Source organism: Convolutriloba macropyga, chromosome 7, assembly GCF_964194025.1.
Source record: "Convolutriloba macropyga chromosome 7, txConMacr16.3, whole genome shotgun sequence".
Lineage (NCBI taxonomy): Eukaryota > Metazoa > Xenacoelomorpha > Acoela > Convolutidae > Convolutriloba > Convolutriloba macropyga.
In genome coordinates this window covers 2135156-2157241 of record NC_134474.1, presented here as the reverse complement: position 1 = coordinate 2157241, position 22086 = coordinate 2135156, and the positions used below count along the sequence as shown (strand labels likewise).

The following is a 22086-nucleotide window of genomic DNA, read 5'->3' as shown; positions in this document are numbered from 1 at the left end:
TATAGCAAAAATTCTTTTTGTTTTAGATTCTAGGTACACAGGGGATACTCCATACCGAGTTTGGTTCGATTTGGACAACTCCTTGACCCGACGAAAAAGACCTATTTTTAAAATTCGTTATTTGCGAAATTCGCAAATTTCCGTATGAACTAACTTTTTTCCTAGGCAAGCTATAGCAAAAATTCTTTTTGTCACTCACTCTACATATACTGGGGATACTCCATACCAAGTTTGGTTAGATTTGAACAACTCCTTGACCCGATGAAATTTCCATATTTTTGAAAATAGAATAAGCGAATAATAAGCGAATTATTCAATATTTCCGTATGAAATACTAACTTTTTTCCTAGGCAAGCTATAGCAAAAAGTCTTTTTGTTTTAGACTCTCGGTACACAGGGGATACTCCATACCGGGTTTGGTTCGATTTGGACAACTCCTTGACCCGACGAAAAAGACCTATTTTTAAAATTCGTTATTTGCGAAATTCGCAAACTTCCGTATGAACTAACTTTTTTTCCTAGGCAAGCTATAGCAAAAATTCTTTTTGTCGCTCACTCTACATATACTGGGGATACTCCATACCAAGTTTGGTTAGATTTGAACAACTCCTTGACCCGATGAAATTTCCATATTTTTGAAAATAGAATAAGCGAATAATAAGCGAATTATTCAATATTTCCGTATGAAATACTAACTTTTTTCCTAGGCAAGCTATAGCAAAATTTCTTTTTGTTTTAGATTCTAGGTACACAGGGGATACTCCATACCGAGTTTGGTTCGATTTGGACAACTCCTTGACCCGACGAAAAAGACCTATTTTTAAAATTCGTTATTTGCGAAATTCGCAAATTTCCGTATGAACTAACTTTTTTCCTAGGCAAGCTATAGCAAAAATTCTTTTTGTCACTCACTCTACATATACTGGGGATACTCCATACCAAGTTTGGTTAGATTTGAACAACTCCTTGACCCGATGAAATTTGCATATTTTTGAAAATAGAATAAGCGAATAATAAGCGAATTATTCAATATTTCCGTATGAAATACTAACTTTTTTCCTAGGCAAGCTATAGCAAAAAGTCTTTTTGTTTTAGACTCTCGGTACACAGGGGATACTCCATACCGGGTTTGGTTCGATTTGGACAACTCCTTGACCCGACGAAAAAGACCTATTTTTAAAATTCGTTATTTGCGAAATTCGCAAATTTCCGTATGAACTAACTTTTTTTCCTAGGCAAGCTATAGCAAAAATTCTTTTGTCACTCACTCTACATATACTGGGGATACTCCATACCAAGTTTGGTTAGCTTTGAACAACTCCTTGACCCGATGAAATTTCCATATTTTTGAAAATAGAATAAGCGAATAATAAGCGAATTATTCAATATTTCCGTATGAAATACTAACTTTTTTCCTAGGCAAGCTATAGCAAAAATTCTTTTTGTTTTAGACTCTAGGTACACAGGGGATACTCCATACCGAGTTTGGTTCGATTTGGACAACTCCTTGACCCGACGAAAAAGACCTATTTTTAAAATTCGTTATTTGCGAAATTCGCAAATTTCCGTATGAACTAACTTTTTTCCTAGGCAAGCTATAGCAAAAATTCTTTTTGTCACTCACTCTACATATACTGGGGATACTCCATACCAAGTTTGGTTAGATTTGAACAACTCCTTGACCCGATGAAATTTCCATATTTTTGAAAATAGAATAAGCGAATAATAAGCGAATTATTCAATATTTCCGTATGAAATACTAACTTTTTTCCTAGGCAAGCTATAGCAAAAAGTCTTTTTGTTTTAGACTCTCGGTACACAGGGGATACTCCATACCGGGTTTGGTTCGATTTGGACAACTCCTTGACCCGACGAAAAAGACCTATTTTTAAAATTCGTTATTTGCGAAATTCGCAAATTTCCGTATGAAAAACTAACTTTTTTCCTAGGCAACCTATAGCAAAAATTCTTTTTGTCACTCACTCTACATATACTGGGGATACTCCATACCAAGTTCAGTTAGATTTGAACAACTCCTTGACCCGATGAAATTTCTATATTTTTGAAAATAGAATAAGCGAATAATAAGCGAATTATTCAATATTTCCGTATGAAATACTAACTTTTTTCCTAGGCAAGCTATAGCAAAAATTCTTTTTGTTTTAGACTCTAGGTACACAGGGGATACTCCATACCGAGTTTGGTTCGATTTGGACAACTCCTTGACCCGACGAAAAAGACCTATTTTTAAAATTCGTTATTTGCGAAATTCGCAAATTTCCGTATGAACTAACTTTTTTCCTAGGCAAGCTATAGCAAAAATTCTTTTTGTCACTCACTCTACATACACTGGGGACACTCCATACCAAGTTTGGTTAGATTTGAACAACTCCTTGACCCGATGAAATTTCCATATTTTTGAAAATAGAATAAGCTAATAATAAGCGAATTATTCAATATTTCCGTATGAAATACTAACTTTTTTCCTAGGCAAGCTATAGCAAAAAGTCTTTTTGTTTTAGACTCTCGGTACACAGGGGATACTCCATACCGGGTTTGGTTCGATTAGGACAACTCCTTGACCCGACGAAAAAGACCTATTTTTAAAATTCGTTATTTGCGAAATTCGCAAATTTCCGTATGAACTAACTTTTTTTCCTAGGCAAGCTATAGCAAAAATTCTTTTTGTCACTCACTCTACATATACTGGGGATACTCCATACCAAGTTTGGTTAGATTTGAACAACTCCTTGACCCGATGAAATTTCCATATTTTGGAAAATAGAATAAGCGAATAATAAGCGAATTATTCAATATTTCCGTATGAATTAACTTTTTTCCTAGGCAAGCTATAGCAAAAATTCTTTTTGTTTTAGACTCTAGATACACAGGGGATACTCCATACCGAGTTTGGTTCGACTTGGACAACTCCTTGACCCGACGAAAAAGACCTATTTTTAAAATTCGATATTTGCGAAATGCGCAAATTTCCGTATGAAAAACTAACTTTTTTCCTAGGCAAGCTATAGCAAAAATTCTTTTTGTTTTAGACTCTAGGTACACAGGGGATACTCCATACCGAGTTTGGTTCGATTTGGACAACTCCTTGACCCGACGAAAAAGACCTATTTTTAAAATTCGTTATTTGCGAAATTCGCAAATTTCCGTATGAAAAACTAACTTTTTTCCTAGGCAAGCTATAGCAAAAATTCTTTTTGTTTTAGACTCTAGGTACACGGGGGATACTCCATACCGAGTTTGGTTTGATTTGGACAACTCCTTGACCCGACGAAAAAGACCTATTTTTAAAATTCGTTATTTGCGAAATTCGCAAATTTCCGTATGAAAAACTAACTTTTTCCTAGGCAAGCTATAGCAAAAATTCTTTTTGTTTTAGACTCTAGGTACACGGGGGATACTCCATACCGAGTTTGGTTCGATTTGGACAACTCCTTGACCCGACGAAAAAGACCTATTTTTAAAATTCGTTATTTGCGAAATTCGCAAATTTCCGTATGAAAAACTAACTTTTTTCCTAGGCAAGCAACAGCAAAAATTCTTTTTGTCACTCACTCTACATAAACTGGGGATACTCCATACCAAGTTTGGTTAGATTTGAACAACTCCTTGACCCGATGAAATTTCCATATTTTGGAAAATAGAATAAGCGAATAATAAGCGAATTATTCAATATTTCCGTATGAAAAACTAACTTTTTTCCTAGGCAAGCTATAGCAAAAATTCTTTTTGTTTTAGACTCTAGGTACACAGGGGATACTCCATACCGAGTTTGGTTCGATTTGGACAACTCCTTGACCCGACGAAAAAGACCTATTTTTAAAATTCGTTATTTGCGAAATTCGCAAATTTCCGTATGAAAAACTAACTTTTTTCCTAGGCAAGCTACAGCAAAAATTCTTTTTGTCACTCACTCTACATAAACTGGGGATACTCCATACCAAGTTTGGTTAGATTTGAACAACTCCTTGACCCGATGAAATTTCCATATTTTGGAAAATAGAATAAGCGAATAATAAGCGAATTATTCAATATTTCCGTATGAAATACTAACTTTTTTCCTAGGCAAGCTATAGCAAAAATTCTTTTTGTTTTAGACTCTCGGTACACAGGGGATACTCCATACCGAGTTTGGTTTGATTTGGACAACTCCTTGACCCGACGAAAAAGACCTATTTTTAAAATTCGATATTTGCGAAATGCGCAAATTTCCGTATGAAAAACTAACTTTTTTCCTAGGCAAGCTATAGCAAAAATTCTTTTTGTTTTAGACTCTAGGTACACAGGGGATACTTCATACCGAATTTGGTTCGATTTGGACAACTCCTTGACCCGACGAAAAAGACCTATTTTTAAAATTCGTTATTTGCGAAATTCGCAAATTTCCGTATGAAAAACTAACTTTTTTCCTAGGCAAGCTATAGCAAAAATTCTTTTTGTTTTAGACTCTAGGTACACAGGGGATACTCCATACCGAGTTTGGTTTTATTTGGACAACTCCCTATTAGTTCGATATGTCACATTTGGATTCTTCTTTTTCTCGCTTATTTTCTAAAATAAAAAAGGGCCGTGTACACCATCCGGCATCGATGGATGTAGGTCGAAAAATAGGGTATGATGAGTAGCACTTAGTAGCCGGATGCTGCACTCCAAGGATTGGATTTTCACATTTGGATTATTTTTAATACCAGGGGTTTCGAGATCATTTGTTTTTCGGCTGTCTAGTGACTTAAGTCCCTGCAAAGCTTGAAAAACAAATGATCTCTAAGCGTTCCGACGGCGGAAAACAATATATGCATGTTCCCCCCAAAAAACTGGACGCAGCTAGAAGAGACAGTAATATATATGATATCATAACATCATAAACATCAAGAATATACATATTTTATGTATAAATTAACAGGATCTTTACCGTTTGGGCCCCAAATAGGTTGGTTATACTCCCGAGTTATACTACCTGTACAAGCCATTAATTAGTAAATGTTACGTGCGGTTGGGGGGTGCAAACAGTATGCACCCACTAAGCTGGGGGGCACAAACGGAAAAGATCCAAACATCGTACTCGCACTCTAAAACATCATGTACGAAAGCCAATACCCTCAGGTTTGGCTAAAAAACAACCATCCAAAAGCTGATCTTCTATCAACAAATTCTGTTCATAAGCTATATTATATCTTCTATCTTCTATCCATAAGGGTCTCGAACATCTGGGCCTCGAGCTGGCACGGGGTTCCATATGATGATCTTCTGAAGCTCTTCAATAATAAGCCTTCAACAACGAAAAGGCAACAGTCTTATCTGAAATTGCATTTAACAATATCAAAGCTCAATAACAAAACACCAGGGACCAACCATTAGCATAATAGTAAAGTTATTAGTATGGGTACTGACATATATCCGATCGAAACCGCCTCGATTAGAGCTTTTCAACGATGTAACTCTTTCATATATAGCCTCTCCCCCCGGGGGGTGCCGGGAGGCGGGGGGGGGGGGGGGGGGGGGGGGAGGGGGGCTTTATATAGCTATCACACACAGAATATTCAATTCAGTTGATTGAATGGGGTCATCCAATTCATGGGGTCATTCCAGATGGCAACAGATGGGGTCATTCCAATTCCCATATGGGATCTCACTGAATTCCAGCACACCACCAACATTCTTTCTCTATTTCCTTCTCGCGGGAACTTTTGAAACATTCTATTTGGTTTCACATTCAAATTTATACATGCTTACCTCGCGGACAGCAAGCAGGCACGCTGGCAGTCTGCCTGCTGTCACTTGACGTGACAGCACACGATTGAGCATGTCAAGTGAGCGGAGGCGTCGCCATTCGAAAGTTTCACTTTGTCATCTGGGTTAGCCGCTATAACTATGAAGTAAAATTATCAGAGCGATAAAAATAATATATTCGAGAAGCTCTATAGCTGTAATATTGTACCAGCTATATGAAAATATTTAAAAAAAGATTTGCGAGTGCACTTGCGAGATGGAAAGGAGGGGTGGGGCCGGCGGGTGGGAGATGGAACGGGCCCCGGGGGCTGGTATGCGTCCGAAAAAGGCTTATATCTCGAAAACTACTGAACCAAATTTAAAAAATGAATATGTTTTGAAATCAACATGAACTGGGGCTTCAACCTAGGGTTAAAGCAGTTAAAAAAATAAAGGAATCAAAACTCGATTTTTGAGATTTTGGCTCGAATTGGCTTATTTTCAGCAAAACTTGGAAAATCGAAAAATTAGGCAATGAAATGAAACCGAAACTTTTCAACCCTTATATATTCGTAAAGAGGATTAAATGGGCAAGAATATAATATAAAATACTTTCAAAAACGATGTGTTAAAAAAAAGTTATTAAACTAAACAAGTTTGAAAATTCGAATTTTTTTCGAAAATCGACCCTGAGTTCGGTCTCTACATTGCTCTCGCATTTCCTTGATTGGCGTTGTTATAAAAAAAATTATATGCTCGTTGGAAGCGTAAATTGTAGTTTCTCATGATACCAAAAACTTGTATGTTTTGAGCTTTTAATTGGGTAAATTTAGTCGAAGTTCGACAAAATTGACCAATTTTCGTGACTAAATCGACAGTTTTTTGAAATTTTTGGATACTATTCAACCAAACCGAAAATCATTTGTAATATATTCAAAAAGCACAATATCACGGCATTAAAATGAGCTATCAAGCGCTTTCGAACTCTTTTTTACCAAAAAGTTATTAGCAATCGTTACTCACGAAGTTCAACATTTTTCTTGATTAGCTCGCAAATTTATTAACAATTGCGTATATAAATGACCACATTGGCATTTATTTCTATGTAATTGAAAAATAACATTATGACAGAATTAAAATGAGTCATCAATCAATTTTTAACTCGCCTTCTTCAAAAAGTTATTAACAAAGATTTTTCATGGAGTTCGACAATCTCTTCACCTAATACAACAATTCTTTGGCAATTTATTAGACAAGTTAAATTTTTGCGTCTGTTTCTACACAAACTATAAAACTAAAGTGTCACCGCTACCAAAGGAGCCATCATATACTTTCGAACTCGTCTTGTTCAGAAAGCTATTAACGATAGTTTTTCATGAAATCCGATATTTCTTTCACCTTATTCAACAATTCTTGAACAATTTCTTATACAAGTGAAAAACTTTGCATCTGTTTCTACACAAACTCTAAATATACACTGCCACGGATACTAAATGGGTCAACATACACATTTTAACTTGTCTTCTTCAAAAAGTTATTAGCGATGGTTTTTCATGAAGTTCGACCATTTCTTCACCTAATAAAATAATTCTTTAAAATTTTCATAACTAAGTCAGAAGATTGGGATTTGTTTCTATATAAACTCCCACCCTAAAAATCCATGGTCACGGATACCAAATGAGCATCATACACTTTTTAACTAATCTTCTTCAAAAAGTTAAAAAAAGAAGGTTTTTCACGAAGTTCGACAATTTCTTCAACTAATTCAGCATTATTTTGAAGATGTCTCATACAAGTCGACCTACTTGCATCTGTGTCTACACAAAATCCAACAGTACATTGTCACCGCTACCAAAAGATCCATCATGCACTTTTCAACCCGGATTTTCAAAAAGTTATTAACGAAAATTTTTCATGATGTTCGACATTTCTTCACCTAATCCCACAATTCTTTGAAAATGTTTCGTACAATTCAAACGAATTGCAATTCTTTCTATGCAAACTCTAACAATACCTTGTCACGGCTTCCAGTGGAGCCAGCATACACTTTTTAACTCGTCTTCTTCAAAAAGTTATAAACAAAATTTCTCATGAAAATCGACGATTTCTTCACCTCGTTCAACAATTGTTTGAAAATTTCCTTCAAAAGTCAAAAGCTGGGCATCTGTTTCTATATGAGATCACACTAAAAAATGCAATGTTACGGCTATCAATTGAGCCAACATACAGTTTTTAACTAGTCTTCTTCAAAAAGTTAGTAAGGAAGGTTTTTCACGAAGTTCGACAATTTCTTCAACTAATTCAACAATACTTTGAAGATGTCTCATACAAGTCAACCGATTTGCATCTGTTTCTACACAAAATTCAACAATAAATTGTCACCGCTACCACAAGAGCCATAATACACTTTTTATCTCGTATTTTTCAAAAAGTTAATAACAAAGGTTTTTCATGAAGTTCGAGCATTTCTTCACCTAATACAACAATTCTTTGAAAATGTTTCGTACAAGTCAAACGAATTGCATTAGTTTCTATGCAAACTCTAATGATACTTTGTCCCGGCTACCAAAGGAGCCAGCATACACTTTTTAACTCGTCTTCTTCAAAAATTTATTAACAAAATGTCTCATGAATGTCGACGATTTCTTCACCTCCTTCAACAATTCTTTGAAAATTTCATTCACAAGTCAAAAGATTGGCAACTGTCTCTACAAAAAATCAAACCTAGAAGTGCAATGTCACGGCTATCAAATGAGCCAACATACAGTTTTTAAATCGTCTTCTTCGGAAAAGTATCAAAGAATGTTTTTCATGATTTCCGAGAGCTTCCTCACTTCATTCGACAGTTCTTTGAACTTTTTGCATACGAATGAAAAGATTGTTTATTTCTAAAGAAGTTCAAAAAACATTAATCACGGCAACCAAATGAACAGACAAACACTTTATAATTCGTCTTCCTCAAAAAGATAAAATTAAATATTTTTCCTAAACATTGTTAATATCATAACCATTTTCGACAGTTTTTCAAATTTTTGTATACAAATCAATTGATTGATATTTATTTCTACGCAAATTCAAAAAATGGTTTATCACGGCATTCAACAGGGCTATAACAGTCTTTCTAACTCGTCTTCTTTGAACAGTTATTACAAAACGTTTTTCAAGAAGTCCGACAATTTCTTCACGTAATTCAACATTTCTTTGAGAAATTTGTCTCCAAAAAAGATAACTGAGATTTTTTCTATAACAAACTGATGAGTTGATTATCACGGCAACAATATGGACTGAAATTGTTTTCCTAACGCTATCTATTCTGTAAGTTATCAAGAAAACTAATCTTTGAAGTTCGAGATGTTATGTTTTTTGACAGGAACAAGCGTTTTATTAAAACTACTATAAAGCTAATAGACAAATCGCTCGGGTCTGGGTTGATCATATAAGATCTCAAAACGCCAGTTTTTTTGGGGGTCAATACTTAGTTTTCATTTTTCATAGCAGAGAATATTTGATTTGAAAAAACAAAAACAAAAAATTGATATTTCAGCTACTTTTCTCTTCTTTCAGTTTCTCTTACATAAACCTAATTTTTTTTCGAAAACCGCAAAAATATTGCGCCCACTTACCTTCTTTCGTCCAGCCCCCGCTAAAATTCAGCCCCTAAGATCTACGCTAAAATTCAACGCTAATTATGTAAGATCTACGCCAAAATTCAACGCAAAATTATGTAAGATTAGCGTTGAATGCGTTGAATTTGTGTAAAATCTACGCTAAAATTCAACGCTAAATATGTAAGATCTACGCCAAAATTCAACGCAAAATTATGTAAGATAAGCGTTGAATGCGTTGAATTTATGTAAGATCTACGCTAAATTCAACGCTAAATATGTAAGATCTACGCTAAAATTCAACGCTAAATATGTAAGATCTACGCCAAAATTCAACGCAAAATTATGTAAGATTAGCGTTGAATGCGTTGAATTTATGTAAGATCTACGCTAAAATTCAACGCTAAATATGTAAGATCTACGCCAAAATTCAACGCAAAATTATGTAAGATAAGCGTTGAATGCGTTGAATTTATGTAAGATCTACGCTAAATTCAACGCTAAATATGTAAGATCTACGCTAAAATTCAACGCTAAATATCTAAGATCTACGCCAAAATTCAACGCAAAATTATGTAAGATTAGCGTTGAATGCGTTGAATTTATGTAAGATCTACGCTAAAATTCAACGCTAAATATGTAAGATCTACGCCAAAATTCAACGCAAAATTATGTAAGATAAGCGTTGAATGCGTTGAATTTATGTAAGATCTACGCTAAATTCAACGCTAAATATGTAAGATCTACGCTAAAATTCAACGCTAAATATGTAAGATCTACGCCAAAATTCAACGCAAAATTATGTAAGATTAGCGTTGAATGCGTTGAATTTATGTAAGATCTACGCTAAATTTCAACGCTAAATATGTAAGATCTACGCCAAAATTCAACGCAAAATTATGTAAGATAAGCGTTGAATGCGTTGAATTTATGTAAGATCTACGCTAAATTCAACGCTAAATATGTAAGATCTACGCTAAAATTCAACGCTAAATATGTAAGATCTACGCCAAAATTCAACGCAAAATTATGTAAGATTAGCGTTGAATGCGTTGAATTTATGTAAGATCTACGCTAAAATTCAACGCTAAATATGTAAGATCTACGCCAAAATTCAACGCAAAATTATGTAAGATAAGCGTTGAATGCGTTGAATTTATGTAAGATCTACGCTAAATTCAACGCTAAATATGTAAGATCTACGCTAAAATTCAACGCTAAATATGTAAGATCTACGCCAAAATTCAACGCAAAATTATGTAAGATTAGCGTTGAATGCGTTGAATTTATGTAAGATCTACGCTTAAGCGTAGATCTTACATAAATTCTACGCATTCAACGCCAATCTTACATAATTTTGCGTTTTTTAGCGTTGACACCTCGGCCCGGGCGTGTCAACGTCGTTTTCATTGAGAAAATCACTTGAATTTTAAGCATGATATAATGTTATATATAAACACAAAAATTAAAAAATTAATGCTAATTATTTCATGTAAATCAATGTCTAGTGTTTTGTTAATCAAAGTATTCAATGAATGGTGGAGCCAAGTTCTCTAGTTGTTGCACAATTTTCTTGTCGCGCTGGACTCCAATATACAACGCAATCGAAAAACAGAGCAAAGTTGAAACTAAAATCAAAACATGAAGAATTAAAAGAATTCGATCGACAACGATTGCAAAAAACTTCCATCGTATCTCATTCTTTTCGTGTTCCTTCTGCAATTTTTGCTCCTTTGCCTCTTCATCAGTCAGTTTGATTCTGATTGTACCCAACCCAACTTCGCTCAGCGCGTTTCCAAGAGAATGTCGGGCTAGGGCAAAGTGTTGATAACGGTCTTGTTCAGAAATTGGTGTTAACCCAATTATTATCAGCCATTTAGATGTGACAAAACGCTGCAATTTTAGCCCCATCCATACCCTCCAGCTGTTCTGGCTCAAGTTCACAACTGAAACGGAATAAACCTAGTTGAAAAATATTAGAAGTATTGCAAAGTTTGTAAATATTGAAATATTTGTTTATTTTTGTTAGTGATAAATGCTGTTTTCTGGGATGATGACTTGGAGTCGATACAGGCATTCAATTCATACAGACTTGGACAGGGACCTAAACCAAGCAGTCAGTTGGTTATCAGGAATCATTTATGTGATTCCAGGTCACCCTATTGTGAGACGAACAAAAATGCTATCTTTCAATTGAGTGAAGGCAAAAATTGTATGCCAATATAGGCCTATATCTATTCAAATGATAAGAATTTCATTTCTTCAAGAATAATGAACTTATATTAAGAGTTAGACCATTAACAAAACGCCCTTAGCGAACTTTGAAGAAAAAAAATCACAGAAGACATCAAAAAACAACTCATAAAATAAAATAAGCTGTAACACTACTATTGTTCCGATCCACTTTAGTGTAGGAGGAACTATATACTGGATTTTTTTGGTTCAGTTAATTTTCGCCAATCGATATATTCATTGTACAGGACTGTAAGTGGTATCATTAGAAATCTTGTCAAGCGTAAAATTTCAAATTAAAAGATTCTTTTAATTTGATTTAAAAAATTTTGAATTTGATTTAAATACAAGGTTTAAAAATTCGTGAACGTTAGCCTAACTTCCGTATTTTTGTTCATATTTTTTGTCAGTTTTGCTTTAATTTTGATCAACTTTGCTAAAATATGATAAAATTAATAACAATAGTCTAATTAGTTTTTAGTTTAAAGATATTGAACCAACAGATTTAAAGTTTGAACCAACTATTTTGGACTGTGTCGCCCCCTTTGTCCAGGATGACCGGTGGTGCAGATAAAAAACTGCTGACATAAGCTTCCTTCACTCAAATATGGGCTAATTGTACCTCCGGTTCCTAAGTAATTTCTCTGAAAATAACTTTTTTGTGGTCTTTCGCTAATTTATACCAATGTTTATTAATAATGCATCGTTTATTTTTGACATATCAAGATTTTCGTTTACCAAAAGAAACTATTACGCATTTTTTTTACTAAATTTCTGTTGCTTAAGAGCCGCGTAAGACAGCAATGCCAGTTTAGGTCTCACCGTCGAGTTCGCTAATTGACAAGGATTCGAGTTGTATATTGGGACTGTCTTTTCGAATTTTTTGCATTTATTCGTCCCAATTACAATATGTTTTTTTTTCATTTAAAGACTCAATTTTATAAGAGGACTTTTATGTTCCAATCAAATCCAGAGGAACAATATGTTGTTTTATGAGTAAACCTCGAGGTTTTCATGGCTCCGATAAGTTGTTTTCTCAAATTTTTAATGAGTTCCTGAAATTTAACAGCATTTGAATTTTTTGTAGGCTTACGACTGAGTTTATTGAATTAGATCTTTAATTCGGTTTCTGGGGGGGGGGGGGGGCAACAAAGAAAAATTATTGCTTTCAGTTGATACGTAACGCTTTTTAGTAATATAGTTCGATAAATGTCCAAAAGTGATAATTTTTGATATAAGGATTTTTTGTCAAAATAGATAGTTTGGTAACATAAGCTTGAATGCATGAAAATTTAAGGTTTTTTTAGAATAACCAATTTCAATCTGATTTCTGTAGGCCTTCTGCACAGCCCCATTAAAGGGAGGAGACACAATTTTTAATTGAATCACAAAGTATCTATAACTAATTGGTGTTTGATTATCTGAATAAAGGTTTTTGGCGTTGATACTTGGAATTTTTATAAACTTTTCATTTCATTTTTGTCATTTGCCGATTTTTAGGTTCCATTTTTTGATTTTCCAAGTTTTAAGGGTCCATTTTTTACAACTTTTGCTGCTTTGTCAGATCATTACATTACAGGAACATTAATGACAAGTTGCATATCACATTAATGTCGTTGAAATAGCGCGCAATTGACTGTATTCAATTTTTTCAGTGAAAACGTTTTGATCTTATACGTTTCCACAACGTATCATCGCAAAATTGAAAACTAATTTTGACTTTTGCTTCTATTTGTTCTTCTTGAACTCGTATGAGATTCTGCGTAATGACAGCTGGAAGGTTCAGATGAAGCCATTGATTGATTTCAATTGATAGCTAACCGCGTTTATTACATTGAATTCACATATTTCAAAAAGAGTTCGGCGTATTTTCTATTTTTGCCTTTTTTGTTTTATGTCTACTTGTAAACTGTTCTCAATAAAGACAGGTTCCTTGTGGTTTTGGGTAAAAAGCAGGTCTTTTGGTTGAGTTTGCTTTTTATCTGATGCCATTTTGATTTCGTTCGTTAGCTTTTTTCAAAAAAAAACGATAGACATTGGGTTTGTGTCGTAAGTAAAGCTTGTTGTTTTCATTTGATTTTGTTGTTAATCTTGGCTCTCACGCTCCCTAATGGATGTTATCATCGGCCCTTTTATTGTTTTATTTGTACAGTGGTTAGAGCTGCAGAGATTTTTTAAATGAATAAACCAACTATTTTCAAACAGTAAGTGATCTTTTGAAAGTTTTCTATCTCGTCCCTATTTGGCGGACAATCAAGTGAAAAACGTGGATGAGAGGGTTCGGAACATTATGTGCAAACGCACATTACCGAGCCTTCTGTTTTTGTGCATTGGTAAGCGCACAGTATATTGTGTAGGTGAAAATTTAATTCAGTTCCCTCAGAAAACATTAGACATCAGTTTTGCCAATGGTTTGCTTGTCATATCTGACCTGTATGATTATTTTGCATCTTTCAATAGGCAGCTTCCATCAAAAATAACAGTTGTGCAATTCTAAAGCTCTCTAAAAAACCTTTATCAGTCCAATATGATAACAAGGGAATGAAATATGATAAAATTAGGAAAACCTGGAAATCAAACAAATAATATATTACCTTGTTTGATCAGAAAGGAGCTCACATGAACTATAATGACTATTAAAAAATGTTGTGTAATGACAACCCGGGTATGGGTCAAAACAATGTTCAGAACGAGCCCGGCCAAAAAAGCAAAAATGGGCATGGAGAGACCGATCCTGTCCAGAAAAAATTACAAGCAAAACCAAACCGATCCATTCGAGTTTTTCAAATATTCGAGTTTTTTCAATTTTTCAAGTAAAATTGTCGGAGTGTGAAGCGTTAGGTGATTAAAATAGTAATTGAAACCGTAAAAACTTTGAATTGACAACAATTGTTACAAATTTACTTGCGGCCATTCTTTATAATTACTTCTGACAATGAAAAACCGAAAACTCAAGACTAGTGGTTTTTTTTGGAAATTTAAAATCGAGTTTTTTCATGAACCCCCACTGCTGGCAATAAAGTGCAGCTTTTTCTGGAACCTTGATTTCAGAGACCTGATAGTAAATTAGGAACCGTTAAAGAAAGTTATTCAAAACGGGTTAACAACTGATTGAAAAGAAACCAAACTTCTTACATTATTAATTCTGATAAGTCTGCAGTTGCTTCTTCTCAGAGTTTGTTTGGATCGCAGTTAATAAAAGAGCGCAAACTCACAGCTCAAAACATTAAATAGACAGTTTCGTTTTATTTTAGGTCAGAGGGTGATATTTGACACCGGTTAATTCAATTATTCAAAATTTAGATTAATTTTATGGCTTAAAAAAATCTGGTATGAGCCTCAGCGAAAGAATAAAACATGGTAAGAAAAATATAAGAAAACTGGACGACGGAGAATGAAGATATGCAACTAACCGATTGTTATTGTTTCTCAATAAGAGACAATTTTTTTGGATGGAAAAAAGTTATAACCTAACAAAAAGTCTTCAATTGTCTCTGTAAAATATTTTATTTTTGTATTGCCACAGTTATTGATTTATATCAATTGAGTGTATCTCAATCAAAGGCGGCTCCTATACTTTTTCAGGAGAAATGGTTTGTTCCCTTAAACAGCTCGAAGGTTTCACTTAGATTACAAATGTGTTTTGAATAAAAAAACAGTTTTTTTACAGAATTTTTACGACTCTAAACATAAGACAACATAAGCCTCAATTTTATTATGACTGATCGAAACGGTTAAAGAAAAAGAATTGAGAAAACTGAAGCTTTCACAAACCTTACATTAGCTGAACTTTTACGCTATCAATATTAAGCACTAAAAACTTTTCTCACAAGCAGTTAGAGTTTTGCATAAAAAAAGAAAATTTGAAGAAAAGTAATAAATCTAGTAACATCAAATATCTATTCACACAACATTGGGAGAATCTAATTTTTTGTTCAACAAAAATAGAAATTTCGTTAATATATAAGAAATCGACTTTTATCTATTATAGGAATCCTTTTAAAGCTTTTCAACAGTGAATATTTGGATCTATTCTGTTTCGCCCCTCCCCCCAGTGTTTTTTATGTACCCTTTTACAAATTATGTGTTGTTATATAGCACGTTACTATGTAAAAATAATGCATGTGCGCCTTGGGGTCATGAAAAATATATTCCCACTAAGCTGCGGGGGGTGGCAGGGGGGGGGGGTGGCAGGGGGGGGGGAAGATCCAAATAATTTTTTGCAACAGTGTTGCTCTTCTGCGTTAATTTTCTTTCAACTTACCAATTATCCACTTATCGATTATTGCAATTGTTCAACTTACCGACCACAGATGCTAAGCAAATAAGTCCCATATGCAGCATAATTATGTTGAGAAGGTAGAGCAGAATTGGAACATTGTCAGAACTCTCAGGAAGGAAAGAGGTCAAACCCGAATAGGTCACGACCTCCGCAAGGAAAATGGTAATAGCAAATGTCACTTTGTCACAGGAGTCAGATGGTAGTAGAAATGACAGAGTTGATAGGAAATATATGAACACAACAGGCATAACCAGAACCAAAATGTAATAGAAAGATTTCCGTTGCAAAATCACTGATATTCGGAACCTGTCGTCGTATATGTTTTTAATATGCTTCAATGTTACGTATTTGACGCTAGCCACTTTCCAATTGTCATCTTCAACAACAGTTAGCCCGGAGTTTCTGTCATTTCCTCTTTTGTTGAAACGAACTGTTAAAAGATTTATAATTATGCCCCAAATTTAGGGACCCGTTCAAAATATCACATGAAAAAGCCTGTGGAAACCATAGTTCTGTCAGCAAACAACCGGACAGCTCAGTTTGCTTTTTATTCTGATCGCGTTTTATCCCGAGTTGCAAACTCTGATTTTTTTCATATTTTGGTTATATGTGGACGCGCAAAATTGCATATGTATATATTAAGTAATGGTTAAGTGACTCTGCTTGAAGTCACTGAGAACTTCTGGCATTTATCGAGAATCGCGAAACGGTTCGAGATATTAAGTCAGAATTTCGAAGTGACTTCTGCAGAGTCACTTAACCATGCTTAAAACACGAAACGCGCACATTTTAAAATGACGAAGTCTACGAAATTCAACTTCTCGCTAAGTAGCAACTTCAGGCATTTTGACTTCTGGCACTGCAGACTATCGGCATTTTAAAATGTGCACGTGAGTGTTTTAAGTAATGGTTAAGTGACTCTGCTTGAAGTCACTGAGAACTTCTGGCGTTTATCGAGAACCGCGAAACGGTTCGAGATATTACGTCAGAATTTCGAAGTGACCTCTGCAGAGTCACTTAACCAGTACTTAAAACACTGCAGTGCACATTTTAAAATGCCGAAAGCACACAGTGACTGAAGTCAAAAGGCCAGAAGTTGCAACTTAGCCAGAAGTTGAATTCCGTTGACACTTATCTAACAAACTACACTTTGCTCTTCATAACAGTTTTAGATTCTTCAAATGGTCTTTGTTCTCGCTACATTCAGTTTTCGTAAAAGATTCGTAATTTTTGCGTGTTCGCCCATTTTTGTAGGTTTCTATATTTTTTTCTTTGTGTCACAATAATGGGTGGTCTTCTGGTCCATTGAAAAAAAAGGAAATCAAATTTTGTTATTGTTTTAGTGAAAAGTTTTATGTTGAATGGGCAGGGACATCCTTTTTGTGCAAACTTTTTGTGCAATTTTTTGCCTGTATTTGTCGTTCTTTTTGTAGTCGTATGACAAATCGCGGATAGTTAAAAGTCTCAATCACTCTCTATGGAGTTTTAAAAAATCTCTCATTGATTTCATTTGATGCAAAATTAATGTTTCTAATAAGTTTGAAATCATTTCATTTTTCGCTCTAGACTTAAAGTAGAGTTAGAAAACGGTGTTTGAACAAAAATTCGCTTTCTCGCTAGTGGTTTTTTGTTCACATGCGACATATTCACTTTGTTTTTTACTGTTTTTTTCCATTTTTTGGATAGGAATTTTTCCTAAATGTTTTTTCCAATCCATTCATAGTCCGTTCCTGGTCTAGTTTTTTGTTTAGTCAATGAAAATTCTTTGAATTGTACGTGAGAACTAGTCCTGCTATGTTTTTCATTTCACCCTCATTTGGTTGACAGTTAAGTGAAAATTGTAGATGAGCGGGGTGAGAACTTCAGTGCAAACGCACGTTACCGAGCTTCCTTGTTTAGGTAAAAAATCACACTGAGGAGATTTTAGCTCTGACCAATAAAAGAGTTACAAAAAAGAAACTCACCTTGGTGAAAACCAAATCTTTTGTATTTTACCTTAATAACGGACTGACCATCTTTAACTGTTATATTGCAGAATTGCTGGTCAAATGGAAACAAGGAAACGTCAATCGGACATCTCAGAAAAGCCAAAATGTACTGAGGATTGGTAATAAATGTACCCCCAGACCTCCCAATTCTATGAACAGTCTTTTTGAAGTCGGATCTGTCATTTGTTATTTCTGTCATTTCTAAAACAAACAAAGTCAGGAAAAACGCTACATTTCGATTGTCTAATCTGAGGAGTTGGTCCACATGCATATTTTCTTTGGCCATTACTGCCATTTTAAATGTGGAGAACCACGTCTGCCACTCGTTTGTTGGATTGGCCCCACTTTCCCAATATAGGGGTACACCGATTGCTGATTTCATTGCTGACTGTGCCATGTTAAGGCTTATTCCAAACGTTTACGAGTTGATCCTTAAATTGAATAAGTACCGAGGGATTCGGTTGTACACATATCACATCAAGTTCAGTTTAAAGATATAAAGTTATTCAAATGAATCTAACACACAGACGGTACCTGCAAGTACCTGCTAGATTAAGTTCAGTCAGTTGAGATTTGCAAGTGAAGTAAGGTTTACAGTAAGTAAAGTTGGATAACATGAAATGGCTAACGCAGTTAACTATATAAATGAGAGATAGCAACAAGAGTGAGTTTTAAAGGAAGTGTAAGTTTATATGGGGATCCCTGGGGATCGGTGACTCCTCCACCACATGATGCATAATGTTTCTAATCAGTTTGAAATCATTTGTTTTCAAAAAAGCGATGTTTTCATTAAACTTTGCCCCGTTTGCCCCTTTTTTGTGAACTTGTTACCAAGTCGCAGTGACTAAAAGACACATATTTTTCTCTAATGGAGTATAGGTTTATTTCTATTATTATAAGTTTTATCTGATGCCATTTTGATTTGGTCATTAAAGGTTTTCAAAAATTGGACAACGATTTTTGGTCGTAATTAATATTTGTAATTATTTGATTTTCATCGCCGTCTTTTATTGTAGTCTTTTTATTGTAGTCACAAGTCACATCGGCTCTCTAAGGTGGTGGATTGTTTTGTTCATTCAGTAGTGTCGATATGTTGATATGTTACTTTTTTTATTTCATCCTCATTTGGTTGACAGTTAAGTGAAAAATTTAGATGAAGCAGGGTGAGAACTTTATGTGCGAACGCACGTTACCGAGCCCCCCTTGTTTAGGTAAAAAATCGCACTGAGAAGATTTGATTTCTGACCAATGAAAGTGTTGAAAAAAGAAACTCACCTTGGTGAAAACCAAATCCTTTGTATTTTACTTTAAGAACGGACTGACCATCTGTAACTGTTATATTGCAGAATTGCTGGTCAAATGGAAACAAGGATACGTCAATCGGACATCTCAGAAAAGCCAAAATGTACTGAGGATTGGTAATAAATGTACCTCTAGACCTTCCGATTCGATGAACAGTCTTTTTGAAGTCGTATCTGTCATCTGTTATTTCTGTCATTTCTGAAACAAACAAAGTCAGGAAAAACTCTACATTTTTATTGTCTTTTCTGAGCTCCATAAAACACAGGACAGTTCCTGTAAAGTTTCTCCATTGTGACGAAATTTTCTGGAATTCCACTGAAAATAAATTAATCGTTATATTACTGACAGTTAGAATAATTTTAAGGAAAAAGTTTAGTCAATAATCTCTTCGGCTTCTTATTTGCAAAAATGCAAATAACAAGCTGCTTAACATTTTTTTTGCTAACAAAACTATTCTAATAAGCTGTATTTATATGAACAGCAAATCAATTCAGATTGCTAATTATTTATTGAATAATGTCACGTTCAAATTGAATAAAAATAATCATGATCGCTACCACTAGTTCTGACATTAGACTGATGTATTTTTGATTGAACAATTTAACATTACTCATAAAATATACATTAAATTTGACCTTGAATATCACCTTATTTTACCCATGATGCAGTTTTGATTGAACAAATTAACATTACGCATAAAATATACATTAAATTTGACCTTGAAAAGCACCTTATTTTACCCTTTAATATTACATAATTTTAGCACACTTCGGCACCATTTTCGGGTCGTGAATCATATACGGGTCTTGAACTTGAGGACTTTGGAATGAAATTGGTCTTGAGTCCTATATTGACAAATCCTGAGGGGTCGTGGCATCAAAAACGTGGCTAATAAACGAGAGAGCTTGCTAAAAATTTTCAGCCCATAGTTCTTAAACATTTTTATTTCTGTTAGAGGCAATGACCCATGTTAAAGAGTGAGTTATTAAAGTAAAACACCCATTCGAAAGGTTCCAGCTAATCGTTTTTAGATGAACTACAAAGCAAATGTTGAATCCAGAACATCAAGGCACAGGCAAACGGTATCAAAATGGAAATTCTAGCTTGATATTTTTCGCCGGGTCTTATCTGAGTCTAAGAGAGATCACCACTTCAATTCATTTCATTCAATGAACCGATGTGCGCGACCGAAGTTATTGGTCTGATTAGAGCTGATTTGGGTCGCGCACCTCCACATGGGGGAACTTACTTGAGTTTGGAGACCAAAACATTTCAGAAGGAACAACAATTTCTTCTATGTCTTCATCGTCCCATAGATATTCGTCTGATGTTAAGAAAACAGTATATAGAGCAGAAAATAGTCTCGCCTTCCATTGTCCTTTCTTTTCATTCACTTCAACGACCTGACTGAACCACAGGTAGAACTCGGGCTGATGAGGCATAGAAGGAGGATTATATCTCGGAAAATTGCTCTTCAATCTTTCAATGAGTACGGCTTCTCTGTCACCCTCACCTTCCGGGAAAAAATGGGTGACGTTAGCGAAATAGCCATAATAACAATCCAGGATTGTGTAATAAAAGACTAAAACTGCGAAACATTTCATTTTTATTCTGTAGTTTTACTTTCAGAAGTTTGGCGGCAGAGCAAAACTTAACAAAACTTAAAATGCTTTTGACATGCAATGTTTCGCAACTTATAATAGGTTTTAGTATTGAGATACGTTGATTTAGGGCTGAAGTGCTCTGAGACTTAAATCCAAGTGCTCTTCGTTAAAGATTCTTCATTAGTAAAATCTTTTTGATGCCAATTCGGGTTCGAAATTTTGTTAGACTTAAAAAAACTAACTAGTGATTTTAATTGGTTTCGAATGTGTTGAGACTCAAAATCTTTCAGACGAAAAATTATAGAATAGATGCTGTTGGATCTGAACAAAGTGAAGCAAGATTTAATCTGAATGATATCTTTATTGATATAAGAGATTTTCAAGATGTGAATTGAAGCTCTAAACTTTAATTATCTTGCATTAACAAACTTAAATTAACTAACTATAAAACACTAACGGCGTTGAATAGACAAGAAGTTAGTTGCAAGCCGTTAGTTGAGGTTGTAGTTGAAAAGAACTTTCTCTATTCAAAAATTTATAAATTTTAGAAGTCTTAAAAATTTTTGAATTGATTTATAGAGGCGTGTTATAACTTCTCATAAAAAAATTGAACAAAAATTACCTCGATGACTAAATGTTAAAGAGATTGGTATACCTAAATGTTATACCTAAATGTCAAAAATTAAACGATCTAAACAAAAAAGAAAAATAAACGTTAAATAAAAATGTGTTGAAAAAAAGAGTTAATTGAAGAAGAGTTAAAGAGTTAAAAATTGACAAGAGTTAAATAAACGTTAACACATATGCAAGATTGCGGGAAAAAAGCCGCCGTTGACGCGCTAGACTCACATCAAGATTAAAACAAAAAAAGAAGAGATCGAAACCGACAAATTTTTTCCCTAAGTTTAGAAAATTTTTCTAATTCAGTGTGCAGTTTCACTTAGATTATAAACCTATACTTACTTCAGCTTCCCAACTGAAGGGTATTAAGCTTAATAACCTAATGCACTAACGACCATGCTTTATCGATTTATCCCGTTTCTTTTAATTTTGCTCTTTTGACATTAACCGTATTCACTACAATCCATTCAGTGGAAACAGTGAGTGAGGTAAGTCAGAAGTCAAGCGTGAAAGTTGTGGTTTATGTAGAACGAAAAACGTGATCAAAACGTAAAGCGAAATAAAAAACCTAGCAGGACAAGTCCTGACGTACAATTCAAAAAAATTTCATTGACTGAACAAAAAACTAGACCTGGAACGGACCATGAATGGATTGGAAAAACATTTAGAAAAAAAACCGATCCAAAAAATAAAAAAACAGTAAAAACAATGAATATGCATGTGAA

The 22086-nt window shown here is 34.4% G+C and overlaps 1 protein-coding gene across 1 annotated transcript; it reads right to left on the bottom strand.

Annotated features, from left to right (window-relative positions):
* Positions 1 to 10735: 10735 nt before the first annotated feature.
* On the bottom strand, positions 10736 to 21050 carry LOC142342038 (neuronal acetylcholine receptor subunit non-alpha-2-like). The gene is made up of 4 exons (XM_075393208.1): positions 20386 to 21050; positions 19110 to 19334; positions 15869 to 16276; positions 10736 to 11278 (listed from the first exon to the last, which is right to left on the bottom strand). Exons 1-4 carry the CDS (start codon positions 20738 to 20740, stop codon positions 10848 to 10850), a joined length of 1419 nt encoding a protein of 472 aa, XP_075249323.1. The 5' UTR covers positions 20741 to 21050; the 3' UTR covers positions 10736 to 10847.
* Positions 21051 to 22086: the final 1036 nt, after the last annotated feature.